This window comes from Hetaerina americana, unplaced genomic scaffold (assembly GCF_022747635.1).
Source record: "Hetaerina americana unplaced genomic scaffold, ioHetAmer1.1.p SCAF_56, whole genome shotgun sequence".
Taxonomy (NCBI): Eukaryota; Metazoa; Arthropoda; class Insecta; order Odonata; family Calopterygidae; genus Hetaerina; species Hetaerina americana.
The window spans coordinates 1435001-1454162 of record NW_027287161.1 but is presented as its reverse complement, the minus strand read 5'-3'; the positions used below and the strand labels follow the sequence as shown (position 1 = coordinate 1454162).

The following is a 19162-nucleotide window of genomic DNA, read 5'->3' as shown; positions in this document are numbered from 1 at the left end:
CAAGTGATTCCAGAATTGATTGAGTTAATCTTATTACACGACTTACTTACCTTATAATTACCCTCGAAAATTTAAATGTGTAGCTCCTCTTGATTCGAAGCCAAAAATACAACAGATTCCGGATCCTGTGGTTGAATTTGGAAATTCCCAAAGAAAATACACAGGTATCTCAACTTCTTTCAAACCTACTTTGTCTACAAAAGATTCAATTCAAAATGAAAACAGGTCCCTCCCTGGAAGATGCTACGCTTGAGGTTGGTTGGCTTTTTTAGTTGGGAAACTCTCTCACAGATGGCCTCAAATAGAGGCATAATAAAGGACAGATCAGTGCACCGGCATGCTGTGGAACATTACAAAAGGACAAGGATAACAATAAAAAAGAATAACGTTTTACAACGATAACAAACAAAACAGTGCGTAAACATGGAACAAGGCGTGTGCGTGAAAGATAAGTTGGCGTGAAGTCTCTCATCTGCACTTCAGTGCTAGCGTCGGAAATATTGTCGAAGGAAGTAAATAAATAATGTTCAAGGTATTTGAAGCATTAATTTTATTTTTGGATGAATATGTATTGGGAGTCTTGTTATTATTTAATTGTTTGTTAAAAGCAACGCTTAACTTGAACTATAATTTAGTCATAGCATGCAAATAATTTACTGAAAACTAATACGCTTAGTGGTCTTAATAAGTAATGATCATTATGCAAGCGGAAATAAATGTCTCCTAAATACCTTCTTAGTATTTGTGCATGCAATACTTCTATTGATAACATAACGTAGAGGCACACTGATTCATTACTGACCAGTGTCTTGTGCTATTCAAATTTTAAAGGTAATTCGTGAGCATCGCGAAGTTTCCGAGAATGGAAGAAGTGCCACTGCGTGTTGCATTGCATGAGGGCGATTTTGATCTGGACGAAAGGGAGTATTTACTTCCCCCTTCGGATCAGGATGTCCGTGACAGTTATAAACCGCACTATACGAAGAAGCAGAGAGGATGTTTCGGATTTGTATTTTGTCGGTGAGTCGTGGTTTATATTATTTTTGAGTCCGCTTCACTACACCCATTTTACAATACCATCTGCCATCAATGACGGAATTGACTCCGCTGTAAGCTTGATTTCGTAATTAAAGCTCGAGTCTTCGACAGATAAGATACGATTACGAGAGATAAGTCACAGGCGTGCGTAAGAAGCATTCGTCCGTGAGGAAACTTGCTTGTCACTGAACTGACTTCACGAATTTTGGTCAGGCTTTGTTTTGTGTATTATTAACTATTCGGAGTAAAATTGTGAACTGATGAAAATTCGTTACTACAATGGAAAATGATGACGCAGCGCTCATATTTGATGGTAATGCCGAAGAGCGTGAAGAAGGAAGGTAATGGAATTGTTTGGTGTGATATTCATTACAGTAGTGTGATATAAAGTTTAAGATCAACTCACATTATGATTGTCAGTTCAGTGTTTCTACATCTTTCTTATCAACGGTGAAAGCACTAGATTGACCTGCTTTGGTTAAAACCGCTGGTTGTGTATTAACGACTCTCTTTTGTTTTGTATAAAACGTCAATAAAGGAAGTTAGCGGGTGCAAGGAGAGTGACAGTATTTAACAGACCATGGTGGTTGTGCACCGTGAGGTTTGGCTATCATAATTAGTAATACGATCAATTGTTAGACATGGCATCGTTGACTCAAAATAGTAGGACCGAGTCTACCACCGCCTTAACCAAAGGGACTGAAGATCTTCCATTAATTCCGAAACATACCAGCAGCCTTTGTTCGAGGTAGTACATTTATTCTGTTGTTAAATATTTTGCTGTATTCGCTTAGATTAATGTGTAAGGAATACATTTTGTGTTTATTTTAGAAAGAATTTATTTCTTTTATTGTTGGAACCTATATTTTTCCATACTTGATTGTTAACTGTTAACTCGCATTCAGTTACGTTCGTTAAATTGCATTTAAGTAATTTTCCATTTTTGTATAGGAATTGAACAGTATTTGTGTAACACAAATATTGGCGTATTAATTTAAGGTATTATATTTATTACAATATACATCACGTAAAATTATGCGTTTTGTGACGTCTTATTTGGGTGAAACAACTAATATCGATACACCAACGAGAAGTATCACGTACCGTCAATTAAAATATTTGGAAAATAAGTTGTCTTGTAATTATTAATCGATTTATCATGCTAAAATAGATTATAAAAAATCAATGTTATTGTAGTGGAATCGTATTCTTTTCAATGAAAGGTGCGCATAGTTGGTCAGTGGTTCAGGAATATCTTTCGTTAAAATGTTATAGCCAATGGCCTGCGTTTAGCCATTCACATTCACACATCTTGGGCATAAGGAGTAAGTACGGATAGAACTGCGAGTGGGCTTAAGGAATGGCAAAGCGTTAGAAGTTTTTTTCACCGGAAAGGAATTGGAACTACTGAGTAGCCGCAGCTACAATTCTTGTTAAAAATGTCGTATCAGTGGTGGTCTTGGTTCTGTCGTTGCATACGTCTTTTGGTTTTAATGAAAACTATTTTTATGAACTGTTCGCATTTTGCAGGTTTTGTCAATGGATATGGAGAAAATGTCGAAGGCAACGTGAATTAAAAGCTAGGAATATCATAATTGGGCAGGTTAGCCCAGAGAAGTTTCCGCCAAATGTTATCAGAAACCAAAAATATAATGTCATCACTTTTTTACCCTTGGTAAGAAGCTAAACAATTTGTTTGAACTGTCAAATTTCAAATGTCATGGATGCTCATTTCCTATTTTATTTCATTATAGGTATTATTTCAGCAATTTAAATTTTTTCTCAATCTTTACTTCCTCATTATGGCTACCAGTCAATTTATACCAGATATCAGGATAGGATATCTATATACTTACTGGGGTCCATTGGTAAGTATTTGGTCAAGTTCATTGTAATTTTTTATGCATGGAAAATATTGTGTCATTGTAAACAACTGCTATGATGTTGAATGATAGTGGAATTTTTATGATAATATGGAATAAAATGGCAACCCTGTACCATAAAATCGTGAAAAATTCACATCAGCTTGGGAAAATTTTTGTTCCCTATCTTTGCCATAAAATGCATCTCTTCATGTATATTTAGATGACATCAACCTACGACAATTCTCCACTTTCCAAATCATTTTCACGTAAAAGTTGGATCTATATTTTCATAGAACACGCCTTGTGGTGTTATCTCACCAAGTTATGTTCCTGAATAACTTAAACATTAATCTCTGTGCTGGGTGAGCTTCACCATTTGTGGTAGTTGTAAAGGGTGGAATGGTGGTCTCATTGATAACTAGCTAGCTATTGGTATTGCCACAGGTACATGATCTAAGTAACCCTATCACCACAATTTTGTGTTGCATTTTCATTCACTGTCAATACCCAAAAAGAACTCAGTTGTTCTAATGACTGCAAGGATTTCCCATCTACGCTGAAAAGAGAATATTATAGTAAGCTTAACAAACGGCAAGGCGACACTTTGGAGTCCAATGTTTTTCCAAGGGTGCTTGCGAGTGAGGCCTTTAGTCAGGGAGGTTTTCGTTTCACTAATCAATTGGTAAGGAAAAGACAGCCTCCCTGAGTAAGTCAGTCTTGAATCCAAGATTAATTACAGAGCATCAAAAGATTTTGGTGGGCTTTTTTAAGCAGATTCGCACACATTATGTGATTAATATGAACATGGTAATTTTGGGAATGTTTTTGCCCTCCAGAGTTTTGTTCTTGCTGTTACCATATTCCGTGAGGCAGTCGATGACTATCGCAGATACAGGAGAGACAGAGAAGTCAACTGTCAGTTATATCGACGTCTTGCTCGGGCTGGATCAGTTGGTGGAAGCAGCGGTAGTGGAACTGCAGTGGCTTCCCTGGCGGTACCCGCCGCAAGGCTTCGAGTGGGAGATCTGGTGGTTGTGGAAAAAGGACAGCGTGTGCCTGCTGATCTTGTTCTGTTGCGCACGACAGAGAGGTCTGGAGCATGTTTTGTTAGAACTGACCAACTCGATGGTGAGACAGACTGGAAGCTTCGACTTGCCGTGCCGGTTACTCAGAAGTTAGCATCTGATGCAGATGTTTTCTCCCTTGGTGGACAAGTGTATGCAGAACGTCCCCAGAAAGACATCCACGGTTTTGTTGGAACCTTTACAAGGGTAAAGGAAGTATTTTCTTCTGTTTAGAATTTCAAAACAATTAACTTTGTTTGGAATGTATTTTTATCACGTCATGCAATTCACCATTCTTCTGATGAAATATATATTTTATATATATAGCTATATCATTGCCTCTAATTAAATTACAGCCAGTGTCTCTTTTTCATTAAAAGTTCTTCATTTATTCAGAGTGATGGAGGTGGCGGAGAGGAATCCTTGGATGTAGAGAATACTCTTTGGGCCAATTGTGTTGTAGCATCTGGCTCAGCTTTAGGGGTAGTTGTTTATACCGGCTCTGAAACAAGGTCAGTTATGAACAATTCACAGCCACGCAGCAAAGTGGGTCTTTTGGACATGGAGATAAACCAGTTGACTAAGGTGAGTTGGTATAATCTTATGAAAAAGTCCCTGAATTTACATTATTCAATACCACACCCACTAGCATTTCATTATATACAGGGTTCGTCCGGAAAATAAGTGTACTGAGCTCAGGAAAAAAAATTTATTGCACTTTTACATATCTTAAGCCAATATTCCTCAAAATAGGACCCTTGTGAGTCGATACACTTGTTCCAGCGGCGTTCCCATTCCTGGAACGCTCCCGCGAAGGCATCATCGGGAACCTCTCGAAGACTCGTCGTCGACCTCTTCTCTGCCCTCCACGAACATCTTGTGCCACCGAAAGATCATGTTTCTGGACATGGCTGACTCCCCGTAAGCCTGGTTAATCATACCGACAGTTTCGGTAGACGATTTCCCAAGCTTTACCACAAATTTGATGGAATAACGCTGCTCCAAAAACTTCAGCATCACGTTCCGTGACGTGGGTTGAAGCGTGGAGGTTCGCGTTAACAGAGCTCCTCCTCACTACACCACAGCTCAGAGCCGACTGCCTTTTTCAGCGTCGCTTGCCAACATACCCCCCCTCCAATCGCAGCCCGTCAGAGCGGTGCTGGGCGAGCCTGGAGCGGCGCGCCCAGCCCAGGAGTCAGTACACTTATTTTCCGGACGAACCCTGTATATATATATATAAATATATATATATATATATATATATATATATATATATATATATATATATATATATATATATATATATATATATATATATATACATACATATATATATATATATATATGTATATGTATGTATGTATTCTATCATTAATATTGTTACTTTTTGTGCAACTTGTTTTGTCGTATATTTGATCAAACAAATTTTACTAATTGTACAATTCTATGGTCTTTAGGTCCTGTTTTGTGCAGTCATTGGGTTAACTTTGGTCATGATGTGTCTCAAAGGTTTCAGTGGGCCTTGGTACCGATATATGTTCAGATTTATTCTACTGTTTTCATACATCATTCCTATTAGGTAAGTTGATTATTAATTACTGAATTCAATATTGAGCATCCTGGTGTAATAACTTTAATAATTGAGAGAAATAAATCAAGCTTTTCACTGTTGGAGATTTGCTAAATTGCATGATGGGATGCACATATGTGTGTACTTATTATCATATGCTCTGTGCTAAAGTTGACTTGGAAGACAAGGGTGTGAGATTTGAGGACTCAGTACAAATGCAGTCAAATGGAAATTTTTAATTGAATATTAGCTCTTACATATTTTTTAATTAGTAATATTTGTTGCCCCCATAATCAGCACCAGTAGCATAGCAATGAGTATGATGCAATGATTTTGAATTTTTTTTATGTTCAGCCGTTGAATTGTAAAAGTCAAGTCCAGTATTTCAACTGTTACTAAGTTCTCTATGGCTTATCTCTGTCAGAAAAATTGCATTCCTATAACAGAGGTACATTTTTATGAAGATTGAAAACAGCATTTCAAGCCACCAAGTTGTTTATAATTTTCCATGGTGGTGATAATTGGATTAGGTTTGGTTTGTGGGCTTGCTTGTTATGATGGTTCCTAGAATTTGCTGGCAGCAACAATTATAATTGCTCCCTTGTAGGGTCACCCAAGAAAAATAGATTGAAGGGCTGGAGAGATGCAAGGGGCAGTCCACGCAATATCTTCTCAGTGAGATAGCTGCAAAGGCATCTGACCCATTTAGGGCAGCCGTTTAAAGTGATCGTGTCTTTTTCGAAATTCTATAGAGGAAGGCTACTTCAATTTTTTATTCCATGTAATTATGATGGAGGGGGGCATATATAAATATGATAATGTAATAATGGGCATGTGAAAATGTGCTCCGGTAACCTAGGAACTCAGGTCACCGGGGTGGATGTAATGTAGAAGTAGTGGAGGCAAGGCCTCTGGTCACCACCACATCAACTCTTTGCCCAGCTGACTATTCAGCAGCAGAAAAGATGGCATAACTGTTAAAACAGCTACACAAACGGTAAAGACTGTCTTTATGTCATGGAATTTGAAAGAAAACATCAAGCAGGATTGAGAAAATATGGTCATGTTAGGGTTGTGTGAGGTGAGATCAAAAGATACGTTGTGATGTTTATGGAGTAATAGAATAGAAGAATGGAGCTAGGGAGATTATAAACGGTGGGGAAAGGAGTGGTGTCACATGAAAAGATAGGGAGGAAAGTAGTGGAAGTAGGGCAGGTGAGTGGTAATGATAAAGAGACAAAAGTAGATTCAAGAAACTTTGCTCATTTTTTAGGTTTGCATGCTAACAAGTAATCATGGAGAGAAGTATTCATGGCATAATATCGAATGGAGGAAATGGGAAAGGGTTTTCCTTATTGTCAACGCTAGATAGTGGTGGGGGGGGTGGACTATAGTAATTGGTGAAGGGAGAAATGAGAGTGAATTGGGCACTGTGGTTTAGGAACAAAGAATAGCAGTGGGGATAAAGCACTACTATTTTGTGGAAGTGATACGATGATTAGTAGCATACGGTTCAAGCACCCGTACAGACTTCGGTATGAGAATGTGACAGATGCTGACATTTACAGGGATATATTAGTCAGAGTATATATTTCTACTGTGGATTAGTGGAGATTATGGAGCAGTATCATTAACTATCACAGTTTTATGGATGTGGATATAATTGACTGCTCTTGAAGTTGTATGTAGAATTATAGATGATAGAAGGTAATTGTTAGTAGGAGGAATATCAAACAGGCTGATCAGGCATCATTGAATCTTGGAAAACTAGGAGGAAACAGGAATGCAAAAACCTTGAAAATACTTGTAAGAAACCCGGAACATTGGAAAATTGAGGGTTTTTTTACTGGAAAGTATATGATGGACTATAAAAAGATAATTGAGTTATTTAAATATAATGTACATGGCCAACTCAGAGATTTTTTAAAACTAGTGAGTATTTATGAACTTCATATCATATTTTTGTACGTCGAAGGAGCACTCATGCATCAATCAGGCAAATCAAGTGTTGGGCAATGAAACAGCTGCCTACCTACTGCTGCACCTAATGGTGTTCACTGAATAGTAATTGTCCAATATTCATAAACACGTAAATTCTGTTGGATTTGAATATCCCAGTAGAAACACCCTCCATAATAGCAATGATTTATTTCTATGACACCAGATACCTATGAATAATATTCTGTAAATGAAATTTATTGCAAAATAGAAAAAGCATCAAGGGAAATTTAACTAAGCAAGGCCATGGGTGAATAACATCTTCATAGAGCTACTCAAAAGTGTTAACTAAAGCAATAATTTTTAATGGGCTCATTTTTAGACCATATAAGGATGTAATTTGGTCAGAGGGCTTTGTTAGATGAGTGTTAATTCCCCTCCGAATGAAGGGAAAATCAGTCGTATGTGAGGACTAAAAGCCATTACCCGACCACAGTAATCTAGCCGAAGTTTGCATTGGTAGGTGAGGGAGGGGCTCACCTCACACCAAACGCAATGGCATTGTGAAATTTTCACGTCAGTTTAGTGGGGCAGTTCCATTCCTTGTGCGGTCTTTGGTTTCCCAGGGATATGTGGTGACCAAAAAGTTACACAACTTGGGTGAAGCTGAGGGTGCAATGAGGCATCACCCGTAATCAAGGCTGAGCCCTTTTGTCAGGAACCCAGTGGAGTACTGACTGGTCTACCAATGGCCCATATGAGAGGATTGTTGGACAGTAAGTTTGATTTTGAGCACGGAGAAGGTATTGCTGCTATAGCATCATCAATAAGATAATAAAAAATGGGGGCCCAATGATTCTTTGAGGCGAGACCAGTTGGATTCAGAAAAGGGAGAGCTACATATGATGTTGTCATAGTAATGTGGTCGTAGTAACTTGATCAGACCTGATGATGTCGACTGTTCAACAAAACTGGTCATTTTAAATAAAAATGCCACAGAATTTTATTTCAAATCGTTTTTGTCGAAGAGTCGACATCATCAGGTCTGATCTTGTTGTCTGTTTTAAATAAAATTCATTGGAACTTGCAAGATTTTTATTTTTTCAAATTTAATATAACCATTTGTTTGATTTGTGGATTTTGAAAATATATTCAACTGAGGAAATTGAATGCTATTAATAAATTAATTGCATACTCACAATCTTGAAAAATCAAATAGCACAGTACAGATACAACAGGCCAGGTAAATCCAATATCGCTAAGCACATCATAGAAAAAATTATTCCAGTACCACCAATACTCGGACCTTGTTAAAATCCTCCCGCGCTCTCTTCCCCCCCACCCCCTCCCATACAGCCCGATTGATCCTTATGGATGCAAAAATCAAATATCTCCCAATTATATAATAGCCCATCCATGCGTGCTCTTCCCCTGTTGGTGCCATTTCCCACGACACGAATTCAACGTTATCCTCTTCTCTCCATGGTTTATTTTTTTTCTTACTCCCAAGGTGCCTTCCCTCACATCCATACCAGCTTCGCTATCTCTCAGTTGGAAATTCAAGCTAGTGCAAACCCTATACCAATGTGCTGTTCCCCTCTCAGGTTGTTTTAAGGTGCTTCTTCAGAGTGGCAGCCATCCTTGCTTCTCTGAAAACGTTATTAAGAAAATGTTGAATTAATCTAGGAAAAACCTGGACTTGAGCATTAGGTTCTGGAATTTTTGAGAATTAATGCTAGTTTGATGGAAAATAGATAGTTGGCAGTAAAGATAATGGTGACTCTAGTATTTCCCTCTTTTGAATTTAATATGACTAATCTTGTGAATTTTATAAACTAGCAGCTTTTAGTGTGTTATGTATTCTACAAAAATAATGCAATAAAATATATATATATATATTTTTTTTTTAAGGTAATCTACCGGTTAAGGTAGGTTTTTCGATGGACACAACTACCAAACAAATATTTTGTGACTACTAACAAAACACAACCCTAAATTCTACTCTACACCAGGTGCCTCTTCATCTCTGAGTACTTTCTTCCGCCCTTCATCCCGTCCAACATCCCTATCCTGTTCCTTCCCTTTCCTCTTTTGCCCAACATTCTACCCTCTATCACAGTCTTCAACATCCCACTGCCGGTCAACACCCCCTTCATCCACTTTTCCTGCCTCCATAGGATTGCTCCCAACAAACCCCTCTCTTCGCCCACCATACCAAGTACTTCCTCATTTGTTTTCTTCTCTGTCCATTTCACCTTCTCCATTCTTCTCCACACCCACATTTCAAAAGCCTCCAATCTACGTCTATCCTCCTGCTTCAATGACCACGTTTCCGCGCCATACATAGCTATGCTCCATATCAAAGTTTTTACGAGTCTTTTCTTAACATCGTTACTCAAAGTCCCCGTCATCAACTCCCTCCTCCTCGTGAAAGCCTCTTTGCCTAGCGCAATTCTTCTCCTTACGTCCCTACTACTTTGACCGTGTTGGTCCAAAACACTACCGAGATACGTAAACTGTTCTACCTGCTCTAGTTTTTGCCCTCCCATTTTAATGTTAAGCTTGGCCTTTTTCTTTCTAGAAAATCGCATAACCTTTGTTTTATTAATATTGATTCTCATCTCATACCTTTTGTAATGAATTTCCAATTCACTAAGCAATGCTTTGCAACCCCTTGGCTGACTGACAAACTAAAGCTTGGTCATCAGCAAACCTAACTGATTTTACGAATTCCCCGCCCACCTTCATTCCTACCTCCAGTTCTTCCCATGCCTCTTTGATCATTTCCTCTGCATACAGGTTGAACAGCATAATGGGTAACCCTGCCTTACACCCCTTCCTAACACTGCCCATCCGGACTCCCCGTTTCCCACCCGCATCTGAGCAGTCTGAGACATGTACAGGTTGCGGATTAGCCACCTTTCCCTCCAATCTATTCCTATTTTCTGCAGAATACTCATTAGTTTTTCCCAATTCACTCTATCAAACGCTTTTTCGAAATCTACGAAACAGGCAAATACCTCCTGGTTGTGTTCTATATTCCTCTCGATTAATAATCTCATTACTGCAATGGCATCACGCGTACCTCTCCCCTTCCTAAACCCAAACTGATCATCCCCTAAGTAATCATTTGCCCTACTCTCTATCCTTTTGTTTATGATCCTGAGAACAACTTTAGCTGCGTGGGATATCAAACTAATTGTCCTATAGTCCTCACATGACGTGGCCTTTACCTTTTTCGGAATCGGAACTAAAACTGCTCTCACAAAGTCTTCCGGCCAGATTCCCTCCTCATAAATGCTACGGATCAGCCCATATAGCCTCTTCCTCCCACATTTTCCTAAGCATTTTAAAAGTTCCACAGGAATGTTATCTACCCCCACGGCCTTATTTAGTTTCATCTCCCTTAATGCCCTTTCTATCTCATTGTCTAGTATGCCTGGACCTAAGCTGTCTTCCTCTACGTCATTTTCTTTTTCAATGTCTAACTGTGTTGGTCTGAGTTCTTTACTATACAGTTCTTCTATATACTCCTTCCATCTCTCTTGGATCTTTCCTGCGTCAACTATTACCTTACCCGCCTTATCTCTAACTATTAGCATAGCTCTTCCTTTCTTACTTCCCGATAACGATTTAACTTTGCTGTACAGCGCACCGATTTCACCCTTCCTCATGCACTCTTAAATATTAATTATTTCAGTGGTCTATTATAATGGGAAATATACTGTAATATTTGTGTATTTAAATATAGTAGTGTCCATTGGATTAACATTGGGGTAATGAGGTAGTAAAATTAATTTTTACCCTTGATAACCCAGAATCGGAAACCATCTAAATGCTGGCCATCCTGTAGCGAGTAATCTTAAACTTAGGATACTGTGTATATTAGATGTGCATACTCAGTCATGTTGTAGTACCATGTGCAGGAAATAATGACTGTTGCAATGTCTTTGTTAGTCTCATAAAGTTATTGCACCTTATCCCATTTCCACTCGCTGTATTTCATGGGAGAGAATTGTTTTCATGGAAAAAAGAATTTGACTTTTTATCGGAAGCAAATATTTTGGGTCCTATAAGCACATTTTTACCATTTGTGCAATAATGTGTTTCCGTGTGTTGTAGTTTTTTTCATTCCATAGAGAATCATTTTCTTTTACTTATTAAAATTGAAGGAATGGCTGTATGTATGTACTGTTGAAATACAAAGGACTAAAGTATGTACAGTGCATGCTATGAGGATTATGTATCATTTTGTCACAATTTTCTCGCATTGCACTTCGACTCTAGAAAACAATGCATTATGATGATAATACAAAATGGCTTTCATTAGCATTATAATGCTGACATTTTTAAACATGTGGGTTGCATTTAGGATAGAATTGGCTATCAGCCAGGACTCCAGGAGAACAGCCAGCATAAACAAATCGTGTTTCAAAAGGATTTCATGCACTTAAAAACTATAAAAATATTGAATTACTGTAAAATTTTTAGAAGTAGTATTTCTGGGTGATGTAACTACTTTATTTTTTGCAAATTGGATGAGCCTTTCTTATCAACATCAAAATCTTATGCATATCTTGGGCCAATCATTCCGCAAAAGTCATACGTTCTCATTTCCTGCCATTATTTGTGCAAAAATGCTTTTATGAAATGAAATCATATGCAAAAAGCATTCTTGTTAAAATTTTTATTTTTATTGCTAACCTTGTGGAAAAACATTCAGCTTCCAAGGAAACAATTGTTTGCGAATGCTTAAGGACAAGCATAGTTAAAGCAATGTGATATTATGGAGCGTACAAGAACTTATTGTAAAACTGCAGTCAGTAATGGGAACAGAATATTCCCCTATCCTGTGTGTGAAATTTGCAAGTCTTGCTAAGACTTACATGGTACCATGAAGGCCCTGGATCGATGATTGATTATCTAATTAATAGTCCAGAGAACTAGCAAAGCATAATAAGGTTCTTCTCTCTCTCTCTGAGAGGCATCTGTAGTGCTTCATTTAGTGCCCATACTTTAACTGTAATTTCAGGAAGAGGCCTGGCATATTCAAGACGTTCCTCTCATTGGTTAGCATTGAGCCATTCACAAAATTCCTTGTTATGCATCTGCGGTGATGATGTACTCAGTTGTTTTATCGGTCTGTGCAGGATGGGTGTCATTTTGCTTGCAAAAGTATCGCTCAAAATAAAAATTCAATTAATTTCAAACTTTTCTTGATGTACAACTTTGTGTTAATTTGCCCATACTCATTCCATGTATCAGCTTATGAATTAATTATGTAAAAGTTATTGATATTTTTTCTGAATGAAATTTTGTAGTTATCTTCCGAGATGATCAATCCTATTTTGGTTTTGTGGTAACATTCCATTTATTCCGACTCCCAAGCCATTAAGTTGCCTTTCTCAGTTGACTTTACTTTCCCTCCTTTCATTAAAACCTTCACTCAGCCATTGAGCTTCAGAATGCACCTAATTAGTTTATTATTCATCCTATTAATGCCTCCCATAGAGTTCCCATTTCTCTGCACTTTCAAGGTCTTGATATATTTTCCACTTAGTCTAATTACTTGGTTTTCTTCATTATTCTTTTTACCAGATTAAATCACATATAATTTATTTTCTCTGCTGGTTTTATCATCCATGCATGACAATCACATGAAATGTATAACATTGTATGCCCTATGTATACCTTTTCCAATTCAATTCCTGATGTCCAGGCTTTTGTTATCGGCAGCATGACCTCCAACCTGGAAAGACAAGGAAAACATGGAGAAATTGATAATTGACTCATTTGAATTGGTTTTCAGAGATGCTACTGATATGTGCCCGGGGTTGTCTTTGATCTTATTCTTCCTCTCCCTCGCACCGTATATTAGACATCCCAAATGGATAGTGAGCCTATGAGTTGATTTTAGCAATTTAAGATTTCAGTGGTGCAACCAAATGGGAAGGAACCATTCTGCAATTTCATATGTGCTATGCGTTATGTTAACAATTGGATGGTTGAATTTGAGCTCTTTCTCCCAAATAAAGTCTCAATTGATTTGATTACAGTTTCTCTTAGTTGTATCCATAACAGTGATACCAATGTTATGGCTCCCAGATAAACACAAACTCCGCAGTGGCTTGTTACAGGATTGGCATTTTATCGTTTGTTTACTGCAATCTGAACTTTAATATAAGGTCCTAAACATTTTGATTTCTAGATATTTTTGTTGTGTGTCAAATGTCTTTATTTTATGCTCAATTACTCTGGTGCATGTTTAGTTGTGAGTTTTGTTACTCAGGGGAAATTTTTCATTTCCTTCCTTGGCCATCAGTTGTCAAGAAGTGATTTTATTTTGCTTTTGAGTGATTGCAGGCATCCTGTTGATTAATGGAAAATGATTTTTTAATGCGACTGAAATTTTACTGCCTAAGGTATAGACCTAAAATAATATATTTTTACAATGTCAGTTACATTTAATTTGTATTTAGTGGTTATTTTTCATTAAAGTATACATTATGTATTCAATGTTTCATTGTACAATTTAGTGAGTACCTACATATGTTATTTAACAAATACTGTAGGCAAGACATCCAAAGTAGCCACTATGATTTCCTGTTTGACTCCTGGAGGAAATTGAAACTTGGGAGTAATTATATTGATTCGCCTATCTAAATGTAAACATTGTTATACTACAAGTTTCTTATTACTGAACCAGCATCATTCATCAGTTCTTTTCAATATTATTTTATTAAATCATTATTTTGGGAGTGTAAATTTGTCTTAAATCTTGGTTCATGGCCAAGCAGAAATAAGATTAGGCAGATTATGAGTGGTCATTGATTATATTAATGGTCCGTAATTATATACCATTACCATTACCATTGACAACCCATTTAATCTTATCACATGGCAGGCACATAATTTTTTTAGCAGCTCTGACATAATTTATTTAAATCTGATGGCAATATATTGTGCTTGTCTGTAATATTTGAAATCAGTGTGATGTGTCCCATACATATATAAAACGTGTTTTGGGGACCAATAGTCATCGGCTTTTGACTGTGTTAATCACACAATTCTCATAAATAAGTTGAAATATTATGGTTTTAAGGATACTGAACTAAAATTTATTTCTTCCTACTTATCTGATCGTAAGCAGTCAGTTTATGTAAATGGTAAACAGTCAAAACCATTAAATATTAAATATGGTGTGCCTCAGGGCTCTGTGCTTGGACCTCTTTTATTTCTGGTCACGATTAATGACTTGTGCCCCAATATGATTACTGACTGTGTCCTCTATGCGGATGATACTACTTTCCTACATAGTTCCCCCCATCATTCTGATGCGATGAATAGAGTTCCTATTATACTTAAAAAGGCAGTGGACTGGTTTTCTGCCAGCAATCTCCATATGAATCCCAATAAAACTCAGCATCTTATATGTACTCTAAAATGTGCTACACCGGATACTGTCCCTGTGAAACTGCTGGGATTTTATATAGACTCCAAGTTAACATGGAGTACTCATATTCTATATGTTAGGAAGAAACTTGCCCGAGTCTTATTTCTGCTCAGGAAATTGAAATTATATGTTAGTAAGGACTACTTAATTAATGCCTACTATGCATTCTTTCATTCACATATTACTTATGGCATTAGACTTTGGGGGCATGCATCTGATATTAAGCTAATCTTTGTGTTGAAGAAAAAGGCAGTCCGTACCTTATCTAATTCATGTCCACTTGAACACAGTAGACCTCTCTTTTTAAATTTAAAAATTATGACTCTACAATTTATATATATTCTATTCATTAGTTCATGTAAAAGAAAATACGAGTATGTACTCCACTAGGGCTGACGTTCACAGCCATAACACCAGAGCAAAGTCTAATATGGATTTTCCATACTGTAGGCTAGATAGGACTTACAAAGTTGAAGGTCTTCCTATCAAATTGTTTAATATGCTTCCAAAATCTGTAAAGTCAGCCCGCAATGTGGTGTCCTACAGGGTGCTGCGTGATTGGCTTACCTCCAATCCTTTATACTCAATAGAGGAGTATTATGAGCTTGACTTTACTAGCCTAAAATTATAAGGTCTAGCGTGAGTAGAATACTAGGTGTATGTATGCAAATATTTTCAAATAAGTATTTTATGTGATTGTATATTGTGCTGTATACTATATTATCTAGGAGCAACTGTATGTTCCTAAATGACGACATCTACCATATGTGAATATGATTATAAGATGAATAAAGTATATTATTATAATCATTACCTGCTACCGTGACGTTGTGCTGATTCAATGAATATCTTAGTTTTATGAAAATTGTGTCTGATCATTATAATGCCCCAAGACTTTCAATCCTTAGGGCATTAGTCATAGAACACGACTATTTTAAGGAAAATGGTAATGAGGAATACAGGAATAGCAACCCACTAGTTCATAGCATGTTCACATTTTGATTTGCTATGTGAGATTTTGGTTGGGCTATGCTGTTACTCTCATATTCTAATACTGTGGAGAGAATTTTATAATTGGGGTAATTTTACAATGACTACACCAGAAAAAGCAGTTTTGGGCTTCAAATTTTTTTCTCCATAAAAACTTGCTATAAGGGCATTTTAAAATATATTATTGCACAATGTCACTGATCTTCTTAAGTAATTAATCATTAATGATAATGCTTACACATTCCAGTTTACGGGTGAACTTGGATATGGGGAAAGCATTTTATTCCTGGAGTATTCAGAGGGATCCTGAAATATCTGGTACAGTCGTGCGCTCAACAACTATACCAGAAGAATTGGGCCGCATATCCTATTTATTAACTGATAAAACAGGCACACTTACCCAAAATCAAATGATCTTGAAGAAACTACACTTGGGAACAGTTTCTTATGGTGCTGAAACATTTGATGAGGTAGGTACTACTTTTGTACCCTTGTTCATGCCTTAAAACTGTAGCTTTAATTATTAATTAGTGCACTATTTTAAGATTATCATTGATCAAATTTTAATTTTTTTGCCATTTTCATATCAGATGTATGCATTATTAATGAAGTCTGGTCCATGAATTTTTTTATGTCAAAATCATAGGCACATCAATTTTAATTGTTTCTGAAACTATATTTTTCATTTTCATTCAAATTGTATCCTTATTTTTCTTATGATGCTGAAGTTAGCATCAAAACTTAAGATATGCATTTGGGTAATTTGCATAATACTGATATAGTAGGGGGGTTTTCCACCATAATGTCATGGTCTCCCCATGTCAGTTATGATATTTTGAAAATTGGAAGGAAGTAGTGAAGTCCCTGCTGTGGCCCATTTCTGAAGGCCTGATCTAGATCATTGACGGCTAATTCAGTACAGCAGCCTATTGTATGTCTTACTTGATGAAAGTAAAGTTGGTCAAAACTTTAAATATGAACAAGCTCTTAGATGGTACTAATACAGGGTGTAATCTCAGTCAAGAACTCAAGAAAAAGTCAAGAATTGCCCAATTTCTTCAAATTACTTAGGGAACAATGGAGAAAACAGCTACTTTTTTGGTCAGTTTGGACTTTTTTGACTTTGAAATACGATACCGGAACTGGATTCCCAGTTTAGGGTGAAGTTCTGCTCAGTTCTGTGATCAGTTTGTGTTTGGCATAGGCCGTTGCACCAGCAGCCCCAATGAAACATCAAAATTATGGTAAGACCGCCTCCAGTAATACCAATCATAGAGCAGAGTGATGAGGGGCAATTCACATTAAAATATGCCTCATTAGGTTCCAAACACTGATGAGAAAAATCAGGAAAAAGTCAGGGAAAGGGAATTAATGAAATGAGTGGCCACCCGGTAATGATTTTTGAGAAGAGTACTGCTGTTGGATTATCAAACTACAGACTTCTGAAGTTGCTCAGTTACTCACATGCTTCTGTCGTGGAGTGGTATCAACCATATTCCTTCCATTCCCATTGCTACGGTATGATTTGGTATTTAGTGAGAATCTTTGTTATTGATTGACATCACCCAGTGATACAAACTCTCCCTTGTATAAGTTGTAATCGTGGTCAAAACCTTAGGATGCGTGATGTTATGGCAAATGAATTCTGGATGGTGAACTCGGTGAAGGACGGATATTTGAAATAATAGTCTAATTGAGATTATCAGTGGAAGATATTACAAGTCCTTATCAATGTTAACTAGGTTGCCACTCATCTCAGAACAGCGCATTCACAAACACAGTCTCTGCAAACTCCTGAGAGTGGCGGAGCAACAACACCTTCACCACTCCGGTTGACCACTGGAAGCACCGCGCCAGCTTCGATCTCTATTGGCTCTGCTGCCACATCTGCCAAGTTACGCCGATCTGAAGTCACTCGTGTCCAGGTGGGTCATCTTTATAAAAATAGTTTGTCCCTAAATGATGTGTTGGTGTGATATTCGGGCTTGTACAATGGTTTGAAAACTGTAGGGAAAGGGAAAGTAATTGGGGGATTTTGAAAATCAATCCTTAATTATTTTTTCCATGAACGTACTCTTTCATGGTAAAGTAGAGCCACTAATTTCAGTGGAAACCCTCTTTAATGCTTTTGTGTGTGAGAGAGGAGCATATTTGATGGGAAATTTTAAGAAGAGGGATTGAATAATTTTCAGGAAGTAGAGGTGAAAGACAATATATGAAAGCCTAGGTTTGCTTTGTTTGGCACCAGGAGAGATTCCTCATTGAAATCATGTATTTTATTAGGGGCTGTATTAACTGCCCATTATTCATCCACCATAAGTGCATACCCATCAATATGTTGACGCAAACTGTCGGCTTCTGGTAAGTAGAGGTTTATAAGAGCCACCATTTTGGAAGCATTTAAACTCGAGGAGCCCTGGGTCATCAGTAAAGAATATGCTTATGTTCATTATTTTACTTCATTTTAAAACATGGAATAGTGTATTAAGATGTGTATTTGATCCTATTTCAACAGGAAGCTGTTAAAGCTGTGGCTTTGTGTCATAATGTGACGCCAGTGTATGAAGGCCATAGTGGAAGTATGGGTGATGGGGAATCTACTGAGGAGAGTCATGAAACTGAGGCAGATCAACACTCCAGGCAGAATGTTGTCTACCAAGCATCCAGCCCTGATGAGGTATGTAGTAACAGGGTGTCTTCAGACTGAGGAATTCCCTGGGGTTGAATAAATGCCCTGCTGCTGGATATTCATTTTGCTACCCCTTTATAACCCTCTGAGTGCCATGATTATGATTACTTAATTTTTCACAAATATTACCAGACTATTTCAACGAGAAATGCTGAAATTATGAAAAATATCCATAAAAAAGTTCTTATTTATGATAATTTGCAGAAAATTTGACTAGTTCGAGGAAACATACTATTCTTTAATGCAATGTGCTTTGAAGCAAGTAAACAAATTACTGTAAAATCATTTTACTTCTTCGATGCAGAGAGAGAGATGAACTTTTGTTTTGTTCAGAGCTCCACAAGGGGAATATCCTTGAAGCCTGTGTGCAGCACTTAGCATTTCAGCAGTAATCCCCCTTATTCAGAGAGTCTGACTAATATTCAGAGGATGTTAGGTCCTTATCTCTCCAGATGAGGGGCCCAGATGTTTCAGGAATGCTCCGTGATTCCATTGGCTGGAACACAGCTACGATGCAGCTCTTTAAACTTAAGAAGTAAATAATGTCTCCTCATG

General features: G+C 37.3%; 1 protein-coding gene across 1 annotated transcript in view; it reads left to right on the top strand.

The window, feature by feature from the left end:
- The first annotated feature begins 433 nt into the window (after positions 1-433).
- LOC139694811 (probable phospholipid-transporting ATPase IIB) overlaps positions 434-19162 on the top strand; it is a 43471-nt gene continuing 24742 nt past the window's right edge. Inside the window, exons 1-10 of the mRNA XM_071593329.1 lie at positions 434-532; positions 832-1020; positions 2569-2713; positions 2793-2906; positions 3740-4174; positions 4364-4552; positions 5425-5546; positions 16166-16388; positions 17661-17843; positions 18434-18595. Coding sequence (XP_071449430.1) covers positions 863-1020; positions 2569-2713; positions 2793-2906; positions 3740-4174; positions 4364-4552; positions 5425-5546; positions 16166-16388; positions 17661-17843; positions 18434-18595 — 1731 coding nt within the window. The 5' untranslated portion in view covers positions 434-532; positions 832-862. The remainder of the gene's footprint in view (positions 533-831; positions 1021-2568; positions 2714-2792; positions 2907-3739; positions 4175-4363; positions 4553-5424; positions 5547-16165; positions 16389-17660; positions 17844-18433; positions 18596-19162) is intronic.